Source organism: Typopeltis vanoorti, chromosome 2 (assembly GCF_054136105.1).
Source record: "Typopeltis vanoorti isolate ZY-2024b chromosome 2, IOZ_Tvanoo_1.0, whole genome shotgun sequence".
NCBI classification, from domain to species: domain Eukaryota; kingdom Metazoa; phylum Arthropoda; class Arachnida; order Uropygi; family Thelyphonidae; genus Typopeltis; species Typopeltis vanoorti.
This window is the reverse complement of record NC_143550.1, coordinates 74,862,005-74,885,184: the sequence shown is the minus strand read 5'-3', so window position 1 is coordinate 74,885,184 and position 23,180 is coordinate 74,862,005. Positions and strand designations below refer to the sequence as shown.

Below are 23,180 nucleotides of genomic sequence, written 5' to 3'. Positions count from 1 at the left end.
TAATAATAATAATAATAATAATATCACTGAATTCGGCATACGAAATCGAAAAGACTTTCGAGAGAACCTGTGATCTCAGCATTATAAGCCACAACATTTAGATTTCTTTGACTTCTGTTAGGATAGTGTATGAGAATAACAGGATTTATAATCAATAAATATAAACTCTTTTTTGTTAACGTCAATATAGTGGCTTGTCTCTTTCTCTCGTTTATTTTCATATTATGATTATTATTATTATTGTTATTATTATTATAATTATATGTTGTGCCGAGATGTTTTTGATTATTTGCTATATAACACAATACACGTGTAGTACATGTATTATGATGGCGGCTTTAGTAATGCATGTTGCGAAGATTGGTTCTCGTTGTAGTACTCGATTACCACAGTTGTCCACAGTTTTAAGTGTAAATATGGTAGGTAAGTAAGAAACACTATCCGCAACTGTTTTTTGTATTATTTTGCGAGATATATGTACAGTGAGTTCATGACCTATGACGGAGTTCCGTAGCAACGATTAAATCGTAAGTCACTATAATATGAATCATGAGATATGTTAACTATTAACAAGCCTGAATTCTGACATTTGTAGTGCTGTTTTCGTTATATTTAAATTAATTTTAACATTTGTAGTGTAAAAAATAATGAAACGTTACCTACCATTAAAATGTTCACATGGAAACACAGGAAGCAAGAATAATTCTTCAAAGCCGATGCTTTATTAATTGAACAATATATCAGATGTAGGGGCGGCTAGATAATAAAGCTTTTTGAGGATCTTTAACGAGATACATAACTTGTAGAAGATGTTCATCATCAAGGAATGAGGTGACAGCAGGAGTGTTCTTTAAAAATCTGCATCATCATCTTATCTTGTATTAGGCTTCGGGGCTTGTTACAATCTCATTCCATCTTTTATATTGTCTTCCAACTGATCTCTTCCCCACAGGTTTGTATTCAAGGATTTGTTTGGTGATTGTGATGAGTCTTTTGACTCCATGGAGATACTGTTATAATAATAATTCTACTACTGTCCATTCTTTCAATGTGCTGTTTCCATTTCCATCTATAGTTGTGGATATAGTCTATTATTATTATAAAAAAACCTCCATGGAGTCAAAGACTCATTGTGGAAGGTCTACTGTTATATATACACAGTTTATCATACTGCGCCAGTTTATCAGGGAATGCATTCCAATTAGTCACTACTCTCCATACAAAAAAACTGCTCCCCACTCCCTTGCTCACATTCTCATTATACAGCTTCCAGGGGTGACCTCTTGTTCTCTTCCTATCTTCATCCATTCTGTTCAAAACCTCCCTGACATTAATCTGTAATACCTCTGGTAATAGATGAGTAGTTATAACAACCAGTTATAAGTACAAAAAACAGGCGAGGAAGGTGACTCATTTGATAAGGGTAGCAAAAGTGTAGTGTGAACAGCAGTTAGCTAAAGCGGCCAAAAAAAAAAAAAAAATCCTAAGGAATTTTTTTGATATGTGGCCAGTAGAAGAAAGAATGATTATGATAGGATGGGATTGATTGGTGAAAATGGAGGAATGATAACGGCTGTGGAGGATATAGTTGAGATATTTAATGAGCAATTTATAAAGGTATTTCATTCTTATGAATGTGACATCATGCAGAACTTGAAAGCAGGAGGAGGAACTGTTATTAAGTGAACAGGAGGTATATGAGGAATTGAATAGACTTGATGTAAATAAGGCTATGGGACTTGATGCTATTTCACCATGTGTTTTGAGGGAATGCTTCAGAGGATATAGTTGAGATATTTAATGAGCAATTTATAAAGGTATTTTATTCTTATGAATGTGACATCATGCAGAATTTGAAAGCAGGAGGAGGAACTGTTAGTAAGTGAACAGGAAGTATAAACATAAAAATCTGTTCACGTGTCTTCTCTGTCAGCAACGTGCAACCTTAGCTACTAGAGTGTTTACAACTTTTTTAATGTTCCTTTCAATTTGCATTTTCTAGTATTTTTTATACTTTTCTGTCAATACCTTGAAAAAGCTAGACAGTTTGCTAGCGAAACTGGTAAGCAAAGAATGTTAAAATATTTGTATATGGTCAGTATTAAACAATAATTTTTTTATGCTTAACTTTCAAACGATCAAATATGTTTAATTTGAACAGGAGGCATATGAGGAATTGAATAGACTTGATGTAAATAAGGCTGTAGGATAGGACTTGATGCTATTTCACCATGTGTTTTCAGGGAATGTTCCAGAGAGTTAACAACAGCTTTTATGTATCTTTTCAACATGAGTCCTTCACTGGGTCAAGTTCCAAAGGAGCAGAAATAGGGTAAAATTGCTCCAATTCATAAGGGAAGTGATAAGAGTAAGGCTTTGAATTATAGATCAGTCTGTGTGTCTGGAGTTGTGGTTAAGGTATTAGAGAAGTTAGTTAAGACCAAGATTCAGAATTGGGTTGACAACAGAGAAATATTCTTTGCCGGCCAGCATGGATTTACCAAAGGAAGATCGTGCTTTAGCAATCTGCTTATTTTCATAATAAAATGACAAATGTGTTGAATATGAGTGTTACATACACAGTGGTATATTTAGATTTTGCAAAGCCATTTGATAAATTGCCACATGACAAGCTGGTAATTAAATTGGAACAGATGGGACCAAACAGTAGATTAGTTCGCTGGATTGGAGATCGGCTGTCTGATAGGTATCAGCGAGTTGTCTATGGAGGAGCGATATCCCAGAAGAGCTCCTAAGGATCTGTTTTGGGTTCATTGCTGTTTAATTTGTATGAAAATGATATTTGGAGAGGCCTGAATAGTGATATGCAGTTGTTTGCAGATTTATGCAAAGTTGGAGAGAGCTGTCAGGAGTAGAGCAGATGCTGTAACTTTACAAGAGGACTTGAATACACTGACTGAATGGATAAATGAGTGGGGATGTCAATTCAGTGTTGCAAAGTGTAAGGTTTTGAAATTTGGAAGCAGAGATGCGATGTAGAGTACACAATTGGTGGAAATAACTTGGAAGTGGTAGAGGAGATGAGAGATCTGGAGCCAAGGATCAAAAATTGAGGGTACATGTTTCTAAAATTGTGAGGACAACACAGTGGATAATGGGAATAATGCAGAGGGCACTGACTTATAGAAGTAAGGATGTTATGGTTCCTTATTATAAGGCTTTAATCAGGCCACATATGGATTATTGTGCACAGATTTGGTCACCTGGTTTTCAGAAAGATGAAGATGTATTAGAAAAGGTTCAGAGATGATTGACTAAGGTGATCTCTGGAATGTAAGGGTCAAAGCTATATAACTGAGAGGAGACCTCCACATAGCTTTTCAAGGAATGCGGAGAACCGACCAGGGCTTCTGACCTAATGTCCAATCCTCACTTTTTCGTGGTGCACCCTGTTGGGTATCTACCTGGATACTGAACGAACGAGGATGGGCTGGCAATTTGGGATTTAGCTCACCAAATTGTATTCCTATTGGTTAAACCAAAATACAAAATGATGGTACAATATGACAAAATGTCATGCCGGCTGGGGCATCGCCCGGTTAAACAAGGGCCCCATTGTTTTGCCAGGGAACCAGGGTGAACAGTGAAAAGTCAGTTACTGGAACAAATCTGAAAACACACCCCAACTCAACATTACCAGAGTTCAAGATCGGTACTATCAACATAAGAAGCCTGAATGCAAAGAAATGGAGCTAGCTGAGGGATTAGATAAGTACCAGATAAACATAATAGAGGTGACTAAAACAAAAAAGACAAAAACTGGTGAGATCTTTCTGAGCAATAAATACAAAATGTTATGTTCAGGCAATAACAGTCAAGGAAAAGGAGTAGCCATTGTATTCAACACTAAATACGAGGCTAATCTTCTTGAATGGCAGGTGATCAGAGTGATGTGGGCAAATATCAGAATGGAGAACTGGACAATGAGACTTATTTGTGCCTGTGGTCCCATAGAAGGTTCTACTTAAGGTAGAAGTGGAGGAATTTTTTGAGGCTTTAGAAAAAGCAACTGACACAATGAAAAAGGAAAAGTTGGTCCTTGTTGGGGATCTAAATAGTAGAGTAGGAAATGATTGTGAGACATACAAAAATATTTTGGGAAAATTTGGAGAAAAGAGCAAAGCTAATATAATAGCATTTATCTGTTGGATTCTGCTCAGGACATGGACTGGTTATTACTAACACAATGTTCCAACATAAAAATGTGCACAAATTCACATGGAGAGAAGAGGCAAGGAATAAGAAAAGTCTCATTGACTATGTTATTGTCGATAGTGATGTTTTCTCTCTGATGCAGGACACCAGAGTGTACAGAGGATTTGAAATTGGAAGTGATCACTATTTAGTCTTGAGCAGGATAAAATTGAATTTCATATTGAAAAGAATAACATGTAAGAAAGTTTTAAAGCAAGTAAAAGTTGAGCAGCTCTCAGATGTGAACTGTAGACTAAAATACACAAAGATTATTGAAGAAAAAATGAAAGAGTTTGAGAACAGCAATCAAACCTTGGAGATTCAGTGGCAAGCCTTGAAGAAAACACTGATTGTCTGCAAGGATAGAAAAATCAGAACTCTGTAGTGGACCGGTATGTTAAAGAGGCAGTGAAGGAAAAGAAGAAAGCATATCAAAATTTCCTGGCAAATAAGTCAGCTTGTGCTCTTAGAGAATACAGAGACAAATGTAAGAAAGCTAAACACTGTATAAAACTAGCTATACAAAAGTCATGGGAGGACTTTGGCAAGAAATAAGTATGGAGTAATTACTTCGAAAAATTGCTAAATGAAACAAGCACTGATAGCACAGTGTTAAAAAAAAAAACACTCAACTGGCATACAGTCAGCAATACATTATTATTATATCACACCTCCATGGAGTTCAAAGACTCTTCAAGGGAGTGCATCAACTCTACAACTCTTTGGCTCACTACTCCACAAACCTTCATCATCTAACTCCAACACCATGTACCGCTGACTACGACTAGTAGTGCTTTCACAGACAATCACATACACCTATGCCCACGGCAGGATTCGAACCCGCAGCCTTTTGGGTGGAGTGCAGATACGCTAAACACTCAGCCAACCAGGCTAGCATATCCATACTTGAAGTAGAAAAAGCCATCAAAGGCTTGAAATGTGGAAAGCCAGCAGGAGTAGATGATATTCGACCAGAAATGCTAAAGTATGGTGTTATAAAAGTCTTACAGTGGCTGCACTGCATAGTTCAGAAAGCCTTGACAGAGGGACAAATTCCCGATGATTGGAGTAGAGCTTTCATAGTACCCATATATAAAAGGGGAAATAGAACTGAATGTGAGAATTACAGAGGTATTTCCCTACTGAGTGTTCCTGGTAAGATATATGCAATTATACTTGAGAAACAGTTGATAAGGATTGTGAAAGGGAAGTTTGAAGAACAAGCTGGATTCAGGCCAAATAGAGGCTCTGAAGATCAGATCTTCACTTTACAACAAATAGTTGAGAAAGCATGGGAATATAACAAAGATCTATATATAAGTTTTGTCAATCTGGAAAAGGCATATGACAAGTTGCCAAGAGAGAAGCTATTCAATACGCTATAGTTATATGGTGTCAATGGAGCATTATATCAAGCAATACTTAGTCTTTATTTGAGTTGTAAGTCTGCTGTTAGAATTGAAGGAAGTACATGATATCAAAATTGGAGATGTTAATGTCAGCTCTTTGCTTTATGCGGACGATGTTATACTTCTAAATAAATCTGCTACAAGTCTGCAAGATTCTCTGACTAGATTGAATAACTGTTGTTATAGATATAGTATGAAGGTCAGCAATAAAAAGACAATGAAAATAGTCAGAATCGTTGAAAATGTCAACTTGATTGTGAACGGGGAACCTGTGGAACACGTAAAACATTTCAGCTACTTAGGCACGATTTTTAGTGAAGATGGTGAATTAAATATGGAAATAGACAACAGAATCAACAAAGCTGGTATGGTAGGAAGTCAATTGAATAAATTGATATGGAATAAGAGAGAAATTAGTCAGAACACTAAATTAGCTGTATACAAGACAGTGTTCAAACCATAACTGGTGATTAGTTTACGGAATTAACAACACATATAAAGTATATTAATTAAAGGTAACTTTAATGAATAACTTCTATATTTCGGCAACGTCACATTGCCATCTTCAGGAACATAAAGATATGGTATGTGCACGCAGGCACTAGCACAAAGGAAATGAGGAAGAAAGCAAGAAACTAATATTGTTCCTAAAGTCCTAATGGTGCCCTCTGGCGGGCTAATTTGGTAGTCTTGGCAGTTGGGCTGAAGTTCTCATAATGTAAGTCTCCCAAATTTGGGGTAGTTTCATGCACCCAAATTTGTTGAGGTTAGGAACGTTTTTTAGAGCTGCTGAAGATTCTTTGAACAATCTTTCGTATTTAAACTTGCTGCGATGAATTATTTTTGTTTTCTTCCAACGAATTTTATGGTGGGTATCTAAGGCATGGTCTGCCAGCCCAGAGTGGCTGTACTGGTGAAACCGGATGTAGTCTTTGTGTTCTGAAATCCTGATATTTGTTGTTCTGCCTGTTTGGCCAAAGTAGGACAATTTGGAGCTGCAAGGGACCTGGTATACACCAGGTAGGTCTAGGGGAAGTAGTTGGTCTTTGGTAGAACGGATAAGGGATGCCAACTTTTTATATGGTCTGTAACAGGAAGTAAGGTCATATTTTTTGAGGATATTGGTTATTTTCTCAGAGGTGCCCTGGATATAGGGGATGGTGATAGACTTGGTGTAATCTTTATTGTGGAGGTGGGGGAGGGGGGTTGTGGTTTACTGGTTTTAGTATTTTTTGGATTTTTTTGGGGTTATAGCCATTGGCTAAGAAAGTGTTGGGGATGTGGTTTAGTTCAGTAGTTAGGGCCTTGTCATCTAAGCAGATTCATTTTGCCCTGTTATATAGTGTTTTTATAACCCCATATTGTTGTGAGATGGGGGGGACTGCTGGTGAATGTACCAGTATGGGTGGGTTTTCTGTGAACAGAGAAAACCAAAGATCCATCAAGCTGGCGGGTGATTAAAGTGTCTAGGAAGGGGAGGGTGTTGTTTTCCTCTTTTTCTAAGGTGAACTGGACTCTAGGGTGTTGGTTGTTTAAGTGTGTTAGGAAGGAGTGGAGTGTGTCTGAGCCATGTGGCCAAATAGCAAACACATCATCCACATAATGAAGCCAAATAGTGGGTTTTTGTGGGGCGGAGTTTAAGGCTTTCTCTTCAAATGTCTCCATAAAGAAATTGGCCAAGGGTGGGGAAAGCGGTGAACCCATGGCTGTCCCCTCTATCTGTTTGTAGAACTTTCCTTGCCAAACGAAATAGCCTGAGTTCATTGTGAACTGAAATAGGGCTGAGATATCGGGAGGAAACTTGGCTTGGATGAGCTCTAGGGTTTCTTTGAGTGGGACATTAGTGAATAGGGAGGAGACGTCAAAACTGACCATTATGTTAGTGTGTTGGAGTGTGAGGTTTTCTATACTGGCTTTAAAGTAGGCTGAGTTTTTTGTGTGTGATGGTGTGTTGCCAGTATAGTGTGTGAGCGTTTTGGCTAAATGTTTGGCTAATTTATATGTGGGGGAATCAATGCCATCTACTATGGGATGCAATGGAACATTTTGTTTATGTATTTTTGGGAGTCCATATAATCGGGGGGGGGTCTAGAGTTATAAGGTTTTAGTATGCACATACCATATCTTTATGTTCCTGAAGATGGCAATGTGACGTTGCCAAAATATAGTAGTTATTCATTAAAGTTACCTTTAATTAATATATTTGGTCGATACTTTGTGACGTCTCGTGCGCATCGGCAAAAAAACAATTCGAAAAAATACAAAGTCAGCACTTGAAAAAATACGAAAACCTGACAAAGAATTCTACCTCCTTACCACAGCCACCACTCAACACTGTAGTCAACCTCTCGTCGGCAGTTTTAAAGCCTGAAGCACTCACCGCACTTTCATGTGGTCACAATTTCGCCCTGGCTCCTAAAAGAATACCTGCCGAAGAAATCATGATCCAGATAGAACGTGGGATTCGCAACCTGCCTAACCATATCACCAACAACGTTAGACTGGATGTAGTCGGTGTTCTCACTAAAGCCAAACCTCCAAAAACCAACTTATCCAAAAACGAATATGCTGCCCTGCAAGAATTGAAAAACAACAAAAAAATTGTAATCACCACGGCAGATAAGGGAAATGCCACTGTGGTGCTCAATCAAAAAGACTACAAAGGTAAGCTAACTGCTTTAGTACTAGACCGTACGACTTGCCTCCCATTGAATATAATCCGACCAGCTCTCAGATTAGAACTCTCCACAGACTCCTTAAGAAAGTCACTTCTTGGCCTGTGGAAGTCACCAACAAACTTAAACCTTATAACTCTAGACCCCCCCGATTATATGGACTCCCAAAAATACATAAACAAAATGTTCCATTGCATCCCATAGTAGATGGCATTGATTCCCCCACATATAAATTAGCCAAACATTTAGCCAAAACGCTCGCACGCTACACTGGCAACACACCATCACACATAAAAAAACTCAGCCCACTTTAAAGCCAGTATAGAAAACCTCACACTCCAACACACTGACATAATGGTCAGTTTTGATGTCTCCTCCCTATTCACTAATGTCCCACCCAAAGAAACCCTAGAGCTCATCCAAGCCAAGTTTCCTCCTGATATCTCAGCCCTATTTCAGTTCACAATGAACTCAGGCTATTTCGTTTGGCAAGGAAAGTTCTACAAACAGATAGAGGGGACAGCCATGGGTTCACCGCTTTCCCCACCCTTGGCCAATTTCTTTATGGAGACATTTGAAGAGAAAGCCTTAAACTCCGCCCCACAAAAACCCACTATTTGGTTTCGTTATGTGGATGATGTGTTTGCTATTTGGCCACATGGCTCAGACACACTCCACTCCTTCCTAACACACTTAAACAACCAACACCCCAGAGTCCAGTTCACCTTAGAAAAAGGGTAAAACAACACCCTCCCCTTCCTAGACACTTTAATCACCTGCCAGCTTGATGGATCTTTGGTTTTCTCTGTTCACAGAAAACCCACCCATACTGGTACATTCACCAGCAGTCCCCCCCATCTCACAACAATATGGGGTTATAAAAACACTATATAACAGGGCAAAATGAATCTGCTCAGATGACAAGGCCCTGTCTATGGAACTAAACCACATCCTCAACACTTTCTTAGCCAATGGCTATAACCCCAAAAAAATCCAAAAAATACTAAAACCAGTAAACAACAACCCCCTTCCCCACCTCCACAATAAAGATTACACCAAGTCTATCACCATCCCCTACATCCAGGGCACCTCTGAGAAAATAACCAATATCCTCAAAAAATATGACCTTACTTCCTGTTACAGACCATATAAAAAGTTGGCATCCCTTATCCGTTCTACCAAAGACCAACTACTTCCCCTAGACCTACCTGGTGTATACCAGGTCCCTTGCAGCTGCAAATTGTCCTACTTTGGCCAAACAGGCAGAACAACAAATATCAGGATTTCAGAATACAAAGACTACATCCGGTTTCACCAGTACAGCCACTCTGGGCTTGCAGACCATGCCTTGGATACCCACCATAAAATTCGTTGGAAGAAAACAAAAATAATTAATCGCAGCAAGTTTAAATACGAAAGATTGTTCAAAGAATCTTCAGCAGCTCTAAAAAACGTTCCTAACCTCAACAAATTTGGGTGCATGAAACTACCCCAAATTTGGGAGACTTACATTATGAGAACTTCAGCCCACCTGCCAAGACTATCAAATTAGCCCGCCAGAGGGCACCATTAGGACTTTACGAACAATATTAGTTTCTTGCTTTCTTCCTCGTTTCCTTTGTGTTAGTGCCTGCGTGCACATACCATATCTTTATGTTCCTGAAGATGGCAATGTGACGTTGCCGAAATATAGAAGTTATTCATTAAAGTTACCTTTAATTAATATACTTTATATGTGTTGTTAATTCCGTAAACTAATCACCAGTTATGTCTGATCAACGTGTAAGCCTTGCTACTAGAATAGTGTTCAAACCAGTTTTAACTTATGGATTTGAGAGCTGGGTCAGAAGTAAAACACTTGACCAAAGACTAGAGACTGCAGATATGATAGTCTTGAGAAAGATTAGAGGCATGAACAGATGGCATCGATGGCAATATCATATTAAAAACGAGAATATTAGGAAAGTACTTGACATTGTCAGCATCCAGGAATGCGTTAGCAGAGCTAATCTTAGGTGGTATTGTCAGTTAAATAGAATGGGCGAGGAAAGATTAGCAAATCAAGTGTTCTCTGCCAGGTTGGCACTAAAACGACCGACAGGAAGACCAAGATATAAGTTAATTGATACTGTACAAAGTTTCTTAGACGATAGAAATATAAGATCTGGTAATGTTGGAGTCTTGACAAGTAACAGACTGATTTGGAGGAAAATTGTAGATAGGAAGTTAGTAATGATGTAAATTTTTCATGTAGTACTATCATATCCTGTACACCCTTTGAGGGTACATGACAGGAATTTGATGATGAGGAACATTGAGTATGAAGACAGATTGACAAAAAATATTCTATCATTTTTTGTTCATTCATTTCTTCCATGATTTCTTTATTTCTTTTATGATCTAACAAGGTGTATCCTGTGGTTCTCCTGATAAATCTCATTTCTGCTGCAGTTATTCTTCTCTCATCTCCTTTTCTAATCATCCATGCCTCACTTCCATAAGTCAGCACTGGTCTTTCCAGTGTTTTATTAGCCCTGATCTGAGTATGTTTTTGTACCTTCCAGGATTTAAAAACTTCATTTAGAATATTTAAAGCTCTATTGAAATTTGTAATTTTCATTTCTGTGTCTTTTTCTTCTCTGTAGGTTAGGTAATATCCAAGAAATATTTGAAAGAGTTGACTTGTTCAATAATTATTGTCTAAACAGATTTTACTTCTTATTGGTTCTCCTCCTTTGAAAGCAAGTACCTTTGTCTTCTGTTTTGAAATTTCCATATTAATTTTTTTTACTATTAAATTGAGATGATGGATAGAGTATTGAGATCAGTTTCAGAGGTTGCAAGTATAGCCTGATCATCTGCAAACAGTATTGTATCTATATTAGTGTTTTTGTTAATTGGGATATAATCATGTACAATGAGTCTTCAATGTCTTACTATAGAATTCATATAGATTGTGAAGAGAATGTGTTATAGGCCACAGCCTTGCCTTTCTCCCATATTTATAGGTTCCCAGTCAGAGATTCTTCTATTAACTTTTACTGCAATCATGTTGTCTGTATATGTATCTTGGATCGCTTTAATTAGGTGAACTATCATTTATTAATATCTCAAAAAGTTTATTGCAGTTAACTCTGTCAGATACCTTTAGAATAATCAATAAAAGCAATATGGGTTTCCACATTGTATTCTTTATGCTTTTCCAGTAAAAATTTTAAAATAAAATATCCATCTATACAAGAGCAGCCTCTCCTGAATTCATTCTGCTTTTCTCCTATCTTATCTTTATAGAATTGGGACAGTCTATTTTTCAGAATTTTGTATAGATTTTATATCCATAGTTTAGGAGACTAATTCCTCTGTAATTTTCAGAATTATTAATATCACCCTTCTTGTGTATAGGAATAACTATTGCCTTTTGCCAGTCTTTTGGTGGTGGTGGTTCACCATTCCATATTTTATTTATTAGTTTTAAGGAAACAAATTTTGAGGTTTGGGCCTGTATATTTGATTAATTCAGTATTTATCCCATATTACAATCAAATTCAACTTGGTCTGTTCTTTTTTTTTTTTTTTTGCATAAAATTCTCTGTAGCATGCCATAGCTCTATATTTCCTCAAATAACTGAACTGCCTTTTTAACAGAGGCCAATGCTTCTGCCAATTTTTTTTGGGCTTGGCTTCCCCTTCTTGGTTTTGCTGTTTGTTCGCTTCTTCTGTAGTTTTCTTGATTCTAACTCTGTAGTCTTCATTTGGAGTTCTTTCCTCAACTTCCAACAGATGTTCTGCATGTTCATTGTAAACCTCCAACTTTTTAGGTAGCAGAATTATCTTTTCACCAGTCTCTTGTAAGAGTGTGCCATTGTTGAATCCTCTGAAAATTTGAACATTTACACTATCTGATGAGAAATATCTGGATGCCTTCTCATCCCAACTATCACTAATATGAAAGGCATTAATATGGAGTTGTTGCTATAGCAGCCTTCATTCTTTTATAAGGCTTTTCACTGAGTTTTGGAAACATCATTTGACTTCACGAATGTTCCAGAAGAGCATTCATGAGGCCAGTTGTTGATGTTGGGTGATTTGGCCTGGCTTTGAATCAACATTCCAATTCATCCCACAGATATTGATGGGGTTGAGATAAGGGATCTGTGCAGGCCAGTGAAGTTTAACACCCATCTAATCAAACCATTCCTGGAAACCTGATTTATGGACAGGGACGTTGTCATGTTGATACAGGAAAGGGCCTTCACCGAAGTGTTTTGCCATAAAGTTGGAACCATAGAATTGCCTAGCATGTCATTATTGGCTGCAACATTAAGTTTCCCTGCCAGTGGAACTAGGGGAACCAGCCTGAATTATGAAAAGCAGCCCCACAGACCATGATGCATCCTTCGCAAAACTTCAAAGTTGGTACAACACGTATGGGCAGGTAACATTCTCCTAGCACGTACCAAACCTAGACTTGACTGCTGGATGGGGAAGGTTAATTCATTGCTTCAGAGAATGCATTTCCATTGTTCCACTGTTGACAGAGTCCAATGTCAACAATTTTAACACCACTTTCACCTGATGCTAGGCATTTCCCTTGCTGATTTTAGGCTTTTGTGCAGTTGCACAGGCATGATCCATGCTTTTCAGTTCCCGACAAGCAGTTGTGTTGCTGGCAGAGGCATTTCTGAACTTAGCAGCTGGTATTTCAACTGAGGATATGTTATTTTTTTTTTTCACCATTGACTTTAGCACTCAGCAGTTGTGCTCTGATTTTATGTAGCCTACCAGGTCACGATTGTGTTGTTGTTTCTTCTAAGTATTTCCACTTCAAATTAACATCATTTACTTTAGCAGTGCAAAAAATTTCCAAATGCAGTTGTTGCAAAGGTGGCATCTTGTATGATGGTGCTATGTCAAAAGTCACTGACCTCTTCAGTATAGTCTCTTTTATTTACTGTTAATCTTTTTGTAGAAAGTTTTTTTCATTTCGTTATAAATTAAATTAGAAATGCCAAGAAATTATATTCTTGTTTACTTCATTATCCAAATGTAAGCAAAGTTTGCAAGTAAAGTTACTTCACAACTGGGCTACTTGTATATGGAGGCTAATAACTTCAATGAACCTGAGTAAACTGGTTTCAGCTGAGGATGACAAGATTTGTCTCCAGTAAATTGAGCTATTCCTTCTGCAAAACAGAAAACAAACCAGTCACTTGCTGGAATGACTGATAATATACTAATTTAACTGTTAAATATAACCAATTTAATCTGCATGCTTGTTTCTTAACATAAATATTCTGTGGGAGAACATCTTGAAGTAATTTAGAACATTTATAGAATGTTCATTACACTGTCATAATTTGAAATGGGTATAATCAGGACTCAACAAATATGTTTGCCCATTCACCTATGGCAAGTAGATTTGGCCACTTGAGTAGCTGCAGACCGGACAAAATAGAATATTAATAAACATAGCTTTCTAAACAATTTTTTTTAACTTTAAGAAAACATAGAAGAATATGCATAATTATAAAGGGTCATTCTTGTAACAAAAATTAATGTAACAAAGTCAAATATTTTCCAATTCTTATTATTTAATTTCTTCTTCGAATGGCTCTCACATAAAGGAAAATGTTCTCCGAACATAATGCAGCACCACTGATCACTATGGAATTTTTTAAATTATAAGTCCTATCAACTTATTAGAACATATTTAAAAATGGGAAGGGTGGGGCTTTAGCAGTTACATTTTTGTGGCAGGTAGGATTTTGCATAATTTGCTAAGCCCTGGATATAGTCATATAACTTTGTATTTGTAACACTCATTAAGAGATTAATGTTATTGATTTTTACTCTTAGAGTCTTCATTGTTCCCAAAAAATGAAGTTTGCTCATCATATTCAACAAAAAGTGTTATGGACAGGTAAATAACCATACATGATATTGATACTTTATGATAGCACAGTTTCTGATTTCATAAATAATTCATATTTAAAAATGTTAGCCATGTATTGTTAAGAAAATGACAAAAGAAGTTGAGTGCAATTTATTACTAGCTGTTTTGCTGATGTTATTTTCTTAGTATTTTCATTCATGATACTGTTTGTTTATTTTTTATATAACTCCCACCCATTAAAAGTAATAATTCTAGAGTACATTAGTATGCTAGGTTTATTACTTATACTTGACTAATGACTATTTTATATTTTTTCTATTCGTGGAGTGGCCATTTCATACTGGACAATGAAATTCATCTGCCATGTAAAAGACAGTCACAAACATTCATGTCCATGTCAGGATTCCAACCTGTGGCCTGTTGTTTGGGGAGCAGATAAGTTAACCATTCAGCCGACCAGATCAGCAAATTTCTGCTATTGTAGTATTGATTGAATTTCAGTGGGAAATTTACATTCTCACCAGTGTAATTCAAACAGCCGTTTTTTTCCCAAAATCCTGCCACCTCTTGTGAAAGCAGTACTTGCCTCACTGTTTTTTTTTATTACATTATTTGATAGTTCATTTTTTATTTTTATTTATCTCATTTTTTTAAAATTTTATTTATTTATTTTAGATAAATCAGGTAAAAAGTAGAGGACTAATTGGTTGAAATCAGTTGAATGATGCAAGAAAGTAAAATTTGCAAGCACCTTTATAGGTGTTTGCAAATTTTACTTTCTTCCTCCTGTTTGAGCAATATGAGAAAAGACTGATGTAGGTGAAAATGTGTTGAAAGATGCAACTTATACAGGTATCAATAGAGGAATCAAGACTCCTTAATTTTAGTTCACTTGGACCAAATTTTTAGGGACATTATACATTGTTAGATAACCATGTTTCAGATTAGGCTGTACAGCTTGTAGAGGTCTATTGCGGAAACAGTAGACTTCTTTCACTTTATATCTTTCACTTTAGTCCAGTTAAATTGAATTTCTAATGGGATATTAGGGGTCTCTGCCTACGGTGCCCAATCCCCCGGTTTCCCCTTGAATTATTCTGATGACTTGAATTTCTAAGACTCGACACTCAGGATAGTCCCTGAGTGTCGAGTCTTCAAAGCGGGGGAGGTCTGGCACTCCCCCAGTTCCGGACTGGTAGGCCGGTTCTATATATATATATATATATATATATATATATATATATATATATATATATATATATATATATCTGCATCTGAAGAAGTGACTCTCTTCACTGTTCCCCTTCAGGGACTTTAACAAATAAATTCCAAATATGATTAAATGATGTGATGCATAGATATCTGATCATTCAGAAATCCCCCCCCCCCCTTCACTTTTGCCCAGTCAAGCTTAAATTCTTATCTCAAATTCCTGATATGCACATATACACATATACTCTAATAGTACTACATGGTAAGTTTATATTATTTCTAATGGTCTAGAGACAATAGATGGTCTGTTAATGGTTAGGATTCCAGTTTCATATCACATACTTTGTCTTTTAAGGCACGTTTCTAAATGCATCAATCCACCTAGATCTTGAACTTCTTCTAGGTGTCTGTTTTTGCTATCATGACATCAAACTCCTGTTTTTCTAATTCTTCCTCTCCCATTCTGTTTACATGATCCTATCCCCTTTAATTATCTCTGTTCACAGACACAGAGATGCTAATAATATAAAATAACTTCATTTTAAGAAGTAACTTTATATTATTAGCATCCCTATTCATCTAATTTTTTAACTCGTATTTGTGTCTAAGTCTTTGATGAACCATTTTATTTTTAACTCTGTTCTCAGATCCACAAGTTAAAATTGGTTTGAACACTGCCATGTGTAGTGTTTTGGCTAATCTCTCTCATAATGTAATTTAAATTGATGATTCATTTAAATCAGTTGGCTGCTTGCAGGACCAGCTTTGCATAATTTGTTTCTATATTTATTTCTAAATACCTGAATATTTTATTTATTTTTTATAGGTGCTTCCTATAAAACAATAATGTAGTTGGTTTTTTTTTTTTTTTTTTGCCAATATTTATGCCAAATCGCTTACAACAGGAATTCAGCTTAATTTTAAAAACCCTGATGACTTGTCTGGATTTATTTAGGAATATAACATCATTTGCATAAAAACGGCTGAGGTGTGTGTTTTAAATTTTGATTTTTAGTTTTAATACAACTTTCCCTCATAATGTGATCCATTTAGGTAATGAATAATAGTGGAAATAATATGCATACATCCTTCTCTTAAATTTGATTTTACATCAAACCATCTTCCAGTATTTTTTTCATGACATATAGACAGTATATTGATCTGTGTAATGTCTTGTTTATTCTTTATCATTATAGTCTGCCCACAGTTCAGAGAACCATAGCTGGCACAATGCCAAGAAGAATCAATTTATGTTGAAGGGGAGAAAAGAATAAGGGATATTATACGAATTTGTTACCAACATGCAAAATGACATGCTTTATATGTAAAATTTTCCAACTGTTATACAAGCAAAATAGTTATCAGTTTAAAAACTGCAATGTTCATAAAAGAATAACTAATTTTCTGATGTAATAATAAACACTCATCCAATGAAACAAATTGATTACTCTATTATTGGAAAGATTGTCCTTCTTCTGCCATGTGCAGAAGTGTCGAGGATTCTCTCATTTGTGGTTGAACTATATAGTGCTTTAAACATTTTTCTATGGTTGTCATGTGTCTTTTCTAGATCTATAAACTGTTTTTAAACTGTTTGTTTTAAAGTAACAGTCTGATCCTGACAACTTCTATTTAGCCTGAATTTGACTCTCCCCCCCCTTACCCCCAGAAAATATGGTTCAAAAGCATTTTAATATCAAATTCGCCATTAAAAAAAAAATACACACACACACTAGGGGGGGATACCCCCCCCCCCCCCCCCCGAGTTCCGGACTGTTAGGGTGGTTCTCCTTGAATTCTGATGACTTGAATTTTGAAGACTCGACACTCAGGGTCTCCCCTGAGTTTCAAAACATTTCAGAAAACATGCCATACAAACATAACATGAGGCTTATCATTTTATATATATAGGGTAGATAATGGATAAGGAAGCTGTCCTGTTTTCATATGTTCACATCAGGGTGAGAAGAAACCTCTCGAATTTCCTATTTGCATGTAGGCTGATGCACCACATATCATAATGGATTCTTCAATTATAGTCAAATCTGTGCAGGGGTGAAGGAATGTGTTTGTTTCAGAATATAGCAATTCCTCGATTAGTGCCCTAATGCGTTCTTTAAAACAGGCTCATTAATCGAAAAAGCACTAATCGAATATAATAACCTCAGATTTCTTTTTTGACCCTTAATTTTTTTTATTAAAGAATTAGGATATGTCTTATTATAATATAATAAGACATATCCGAATATAAATTTATTATTCTACTTCTTAACAAAGAATTGAGCTAACGTAGTTTGGCAGGCATTTTTTTTTTTTTTATACAACCGACGGTATGGCCCTATTGCCTCTTCTACTCTTCTGCAAATTTTACTGCTTCTCTCTTCATCAGGGTCAGCCTCTAAGCATTGCTGCTTAAAAACTTCGATTGTGCAAAAAATATTTTCAAATTGTTTCTGTGAAATCTCTTTTGGCTGACTATCAGTGGTTAAATTTTCTACATATTCTTCAGGATCTTCCCGCTGTGCATCTAAATTTAGCAGGTCGGAATCACTGAATTCTTCAGAATGAGATTTAATTAACTCTTGGACGTTATCATTGAAGGGGAGAAAGAAAGGACGTACGAATTGGTCGCCAACATGCAAAATCACGTGCTTTTTAGATAAAATTTTCCAACTGTTATACAAGCAAAATAGTTACCACTTTAAAAACTACAATGATCATAAAAGAGAAGTTAATTTTCCAACATGTAATAGTAAACAACTCATCCCAGAAGACGGATTGATTACCCTGTTATCGGAATGGATTCTCCTTTTTGTGAAATGCGCCAAAGTGTCGAAGGGTCTCGAATCTGTGGGCATACTATAGCAGACGACATAAATTTCAGCGGTAAAAATTTGGAAGATAGTATACAGCATACAAAATGTTTTAAATCGGTAACTAAATTATTTCATTCTGGGGAGTGATTTCTTAAAATAGTTAGCCATAAAAATATATAGATAGAAAATTTTTAAAATCTGTAACATTTCTTTTTAAGATGTATATAGGTGCACTAATCGAATTTGGGTATCGAAAAAAATGACGCACTAATTGGAGGCACATTAATTGAGGGATTACTGTATATTAAAAACATAATTAAGGAGAATCCTGTATTCAGAATTGATGTATTTAAATTACTAAAAGATATAAATATGTGAACCAATATTAATGAGCACTTGAGCCATGGGAAAATGCTAGGCAGATATAAGGGACTAAAAGAGCAGTTGTGAATAGAATTATTTTCATTAGAGTCAATTTAGAGTTGTGATAGTTTATGTATCCGATAAATTGCTTTGATGGAGCAAATTACATGTGATCCTGTTAAGGCTAGACATCTCTTTTTCTCTTCCGTCTAAGACGGGTTGAGTCTTCTCTTGAGCAGGATCTTCCATTCTTCTCTATTCCTTGATGTCTGAAAAAGTTCCTTATATGTTCTACATCCCCGAGATGCTCTTTATTCATTTCAGTCAGATAATTTTTGGTCTTCCGGGTCTGCTTTTTTTCAGTTGGAAAAATATTGATTAGGACGTTAGGAAGTCTGTCTGCGTCCATGCGTATAGTGTGGCCAAACCATCTCGGTTGTTGTTTACTAATTTTTTCTATTGTCTTTTTATACAATAATTCTTGTCTGACTGTGCTGTTTGTTTTCTTTTCTATCCAACTTGTTCTATTTATTTTTCTTAAGCATTTCATTTCAAATGCCAGCAGTTTTTTCTCCTCTCTTTTCTTAACTGTCCACGCTTCTGCTCCATAGGTGATGTGGTATAATTATTGATTCATATAATTTGATTTTGGCTTGCTTAGATATCTTGTTTGTTTTCCAGATTTTCTGTAATTTTCCCATGGTGGTCCATCCTATCGCTATTCTGTGTTTGATTGTTTTGAGTTTATTTATTGTTTCTGTTAATTTTGATCCAAGATATATGAAGTTGTCTACTTCTTCAATTTGTACTCCATTTAGGGTGGCTGAGATGGTAGTTCTGTTCCTCCCTATTTTCATCACTTTTGTCTTTTGTATATTTATTGTCATGTCATATGTTTTACAGGTTTCGTTTAGCTTGTTTATCAACCTTTGTAGTTCATTTGGGGTTCTTGTAATAAGAATCAGATCATCCACATATTTGATATTATTTATGTTTAAACCATTGACATTGATTCCAGGCTCATTGTTTTTTGCCTTCTTTACAACTTCATCTAGATATATGTTGAATAGACATGGAGATAATGGGCATCCGTGCATTACTCCTTTTTGGATCTCTATGAGTTCTATTGAGTGTGTTGTTTTTAATTATTGCATTTGTCTTAGAGTAATATTTTATCAGAAACTGTATTATATATTTATCTATTGCTTTTTCTAGTAGAACTTTAAGAAGAATTTCTCTATTGATGCTATTGAAAGCTTGTTTAAAGTCCACAAAACAACAATATAGTTCTCTATGGTCTTTCCAGCTGAACTCTGCTAGTTGGTGCAATGTGAAAATCTGGTCTATTGTTGAATAGTTTCCTCAGAAACCAGCTTGTTCTATGCCTATCAGTTCTTCATAGGTGTTTTTTAATCTATTTTGTATAATTCTTACGAATATTTTATAGGTGTGGGAGAGTAAATTGATTGGTCTGTAATTTCTACAGTCTCTTTTGTCTCCTATGTATATCGGAATGATCTCTCCTGTTTGTAGTATTTTATTGAATAGGGTTGTTAAATATTCTATTGATGTGCTGCCTCCACATGACCATAGTTCAGTAGGGATAGTATCAATGCCTGGTGCTTTGTTTTTCATCTGTTTTATTGCGTATCTAACTACTTCTTGTAAAATTTTTGGGTGGTTGTTATTTTCTTCTATTGTTGGCTTTGTAGTTTTGTTTCCTTGGTGAAAGATAGTCTTAAAATCGTTTGACCAGATTTTTCTTATATCTTCAATATTCCTGGTTTCAGTCATCTTGTTGTTTATCATTGTTACTGTTTTTGCTGAGAATTCCTTTGTAATTTCTCTTATAGTGTCATGGAAGACTTTTAGGTTGTTTTGTTGGTATGCTTCTTGGCATTTCTTTTCTGCTAACCATTTTTCTTTGGCTTTTTTGCATAGGTTATCAACTTTATTTTTTAGTGCTCTGTATTTTTCTCTATTCTCTTCATTGTTTTGTTGGTTTACAAGTATCTTGGCCTCTCTTTTCACTTCTATTGTAGCTTCAATTTCTTGGGTTATCCACTGTTTGTTTATTTTGGGTTTGGTACCTAGAGTGTCTTTTGCAATTGACACTTTTTTCTTCTTCCCAGTATTTTCCACTGTTCTGGAAAATGGAGGGTTTTAATTTCAAGCACATTTGTTCTAAAAATCGACTTCTGCTTGAGCTATCTTTTAGTTTTAATAGGTTGATGTTTTCTTGTTTTCTGATATTGATTTTCCTGTTGAATTTTATCTTCATTTTGGCAGTAATATTTCATGGTCAGCATCGAAATCTAAGCTTCTTAATGTTCGTACATTATTTACTGTTCTTTTCCATTGTTTGTTTATGGTGATATGGTTTATGCAGTTCTTTATATTACCATCTGGGGATGTCCATGCATATTTGTTATTAGGGCATTGATAGAACAATGTGCTTGCAATCATTAGCTCATTTGCTTTACAGAAGTGGAGTAATTGTTCTCCTCTGTCGTTAAGTTCTCTGTATCCAAATTTCCCCATCACATCTTTTTTGTCTGCTGTGAACTGTTCTATTTTAGCGTTAAAATCTCCCATCACTATCATGAGTTCTCTGTTTTTGGAATTATCTATTTCCTGTTGTAGTTCTTCATAGAAATTTTCTATTTCTTCCTCTGAATGGTTACTGTCTGGTACATATATTTGGATTTTTTTAATTGTTTGACCTTTTTCTTTTGCTTGTAGTTTGGCTGTGATTATTCTAGGAGACACTGGTTTTATTTCAGTTACTGAGTGTGTAAGTTTCTTCTCAATTAATAATGTTATCTTTTCTTCCTGGGAAGTATAGTCTTCCTTCTGGTAAATCCATGAATCCATCTCCGCACCAATGTGTCTCTGATAAACCTAAAATACTCCATTTCAGTATTTTAAAATTTTCCTGGACTAATTGCAATTTTCCAGGTCAGTATAATGATCTTATGTTGAGGGTGGCTACATGTTTCACTTCCTTGGCTGACCACATTGCTGATTTCTCACATACTCTATGTGGTCTTCGAGTAGGCACATCGGCTGTCCCATACGCAGTAGCACTATCTCGATTTGTAGACTTTCTTTGGTTTATGGAAGTTACTGGCATAATAATGTAGCCAGCTTGCCATGCCTCTGCTCCATTCTTTGGTCCATGGCTCTTTATTCTTTATTCAGAGCAACCCATTTGGGTTTCCCCCATCTGCCACCCAGGGGATGCACCTGGTAGGAATGTGGTCTCCCCCCCCCCCCCCAAGAGTCTAGACATGCATGTTTGCATTTATAATGGAAATTCTGAAAAAGAAACAAGAGAGAGAGGGGGAAAGCGATTTGTTTGCAAAATATAATTAACCAGTAATGAACTAAACAGCAGCTGTAGACATTGTTAGCTTAGTCAATAGCTATAGGAAGGGCTTATCCAATGAACTATAATGTTGATCAGGTGATTCATCTAGGTGTGGGTTGATGGAACAAGCAGCTTCATCTTGTACAATTTGTTTTGCTTGTTATGTATATTTATTTCTATTTTTTTTATTTCTATTTCTATTTGTTTTCTAAGAATTTTTTTTATTCACTAATAATCAACATACACTTTTTTTTTACATAGTAATATCATCATCAGTCATTATCGATCCACTGTTGGATGAAAGCCTTTCCAAGATTATTCCAAAATTGTCTGTCCATGGTTCTCCTTTCCCACATCACTCCTATAAATCTGATGATATAAATCCACCATGATTTAGGTCAGCCTTGTGGTTGTTTTTCCTCTCATGGAATCCAATCCAGTACTTCTTTTGTCCATCGTTGATCTTGTCTTTGAACAATATGACCATCCCATTGTCTTCAGCTGTTTCACTCTTCCTATGATGTCAGACTTTGGTTTGATTTTATTTGATAGTAATATATACATAAATAATTTATCATTGCAGAATTATCCACCTGTCTGAGAATTTTACCTTCATCATGTGAGTGTTTTTTTTTTTTTTGTCAGTGATGCTTCTATCTTATCAACCATAGATACCTTGTACATTCCAGTACTTTGTTGGAGATTACCAGACTTAGTCTTCTTCTTATAAAACATAGGATTCATTTTTATTCAAGAATAGATGGATTTTTACTCACTGTGTCTGTTCTTTCTAAGACTGTAATGTAAATATCCTGGTATAGTGAATGAATCCCAGGTAATGAATAAATAGGTTGTTGATAACCTTTTCCATTACTTTTGAAAGTTCTGAGGTGAGAGCAATTGATTGATAGATGGCTGATGTTTGTCTCCCTTTTTTTGGGTCAGGCTGGATGTAGGCTTGTTTTGATGCTGTTGGATAGATGCCAGTAGAATTATGATAGTTTATTTATGCAATACAGGATGGGTGTCAGTTTTAGAGCACAAGTCTTGAGCACAATTGGAGGAATACCATCTGGACCAGGAGCCTTATTAGTATCAAGATTAATCAAGGTTTTCCTGATATCCTTTTAGCAGATGTTTAGAGGAGGCATGCAGTGGGCAGTTTGTTGTAGTATGGGAGGTGATTTGCTTTGGTTGTCCAGGCAAGAGTTAGAAGAAAAAAACTGA

The 23,180-nt window shown here is 35.9% G+C and overlaps 1 protein-coding gene across 3 annotated transcripts in view; it reads left to right on the top strand.

The window, feature by feature from the left end:
* Nucleotides 1-295: 295 nt before the first annotated feature.
* Nucleotides 296-23,180, top strand: part of mRpL42 (mitochondrial ribosomal protein L42) — a 76,779-nt gene continuing 53,894 nt past the window's right edge. For 2 of the 3 annotated variants that reach the window (XM_090406084.1, XM_090406066.1), the window contains exons 1-2: nt 296-423; nt 14,156-14,219. In XM_090406084.1, the coding sequence (XP_090262210.1) occupies nt 327-423; nt 14,156-14,219 (161 nt within the window). In that variant the 5' untranslated portion in view covers nt 296-326. Of the gene's footprint in view, nt 528-14,155; nt 14,220-23,180 lie in introns of all 3 variants that reach the window. The other variant, XM_090406075.1, reaches the window with a different exon arrangement.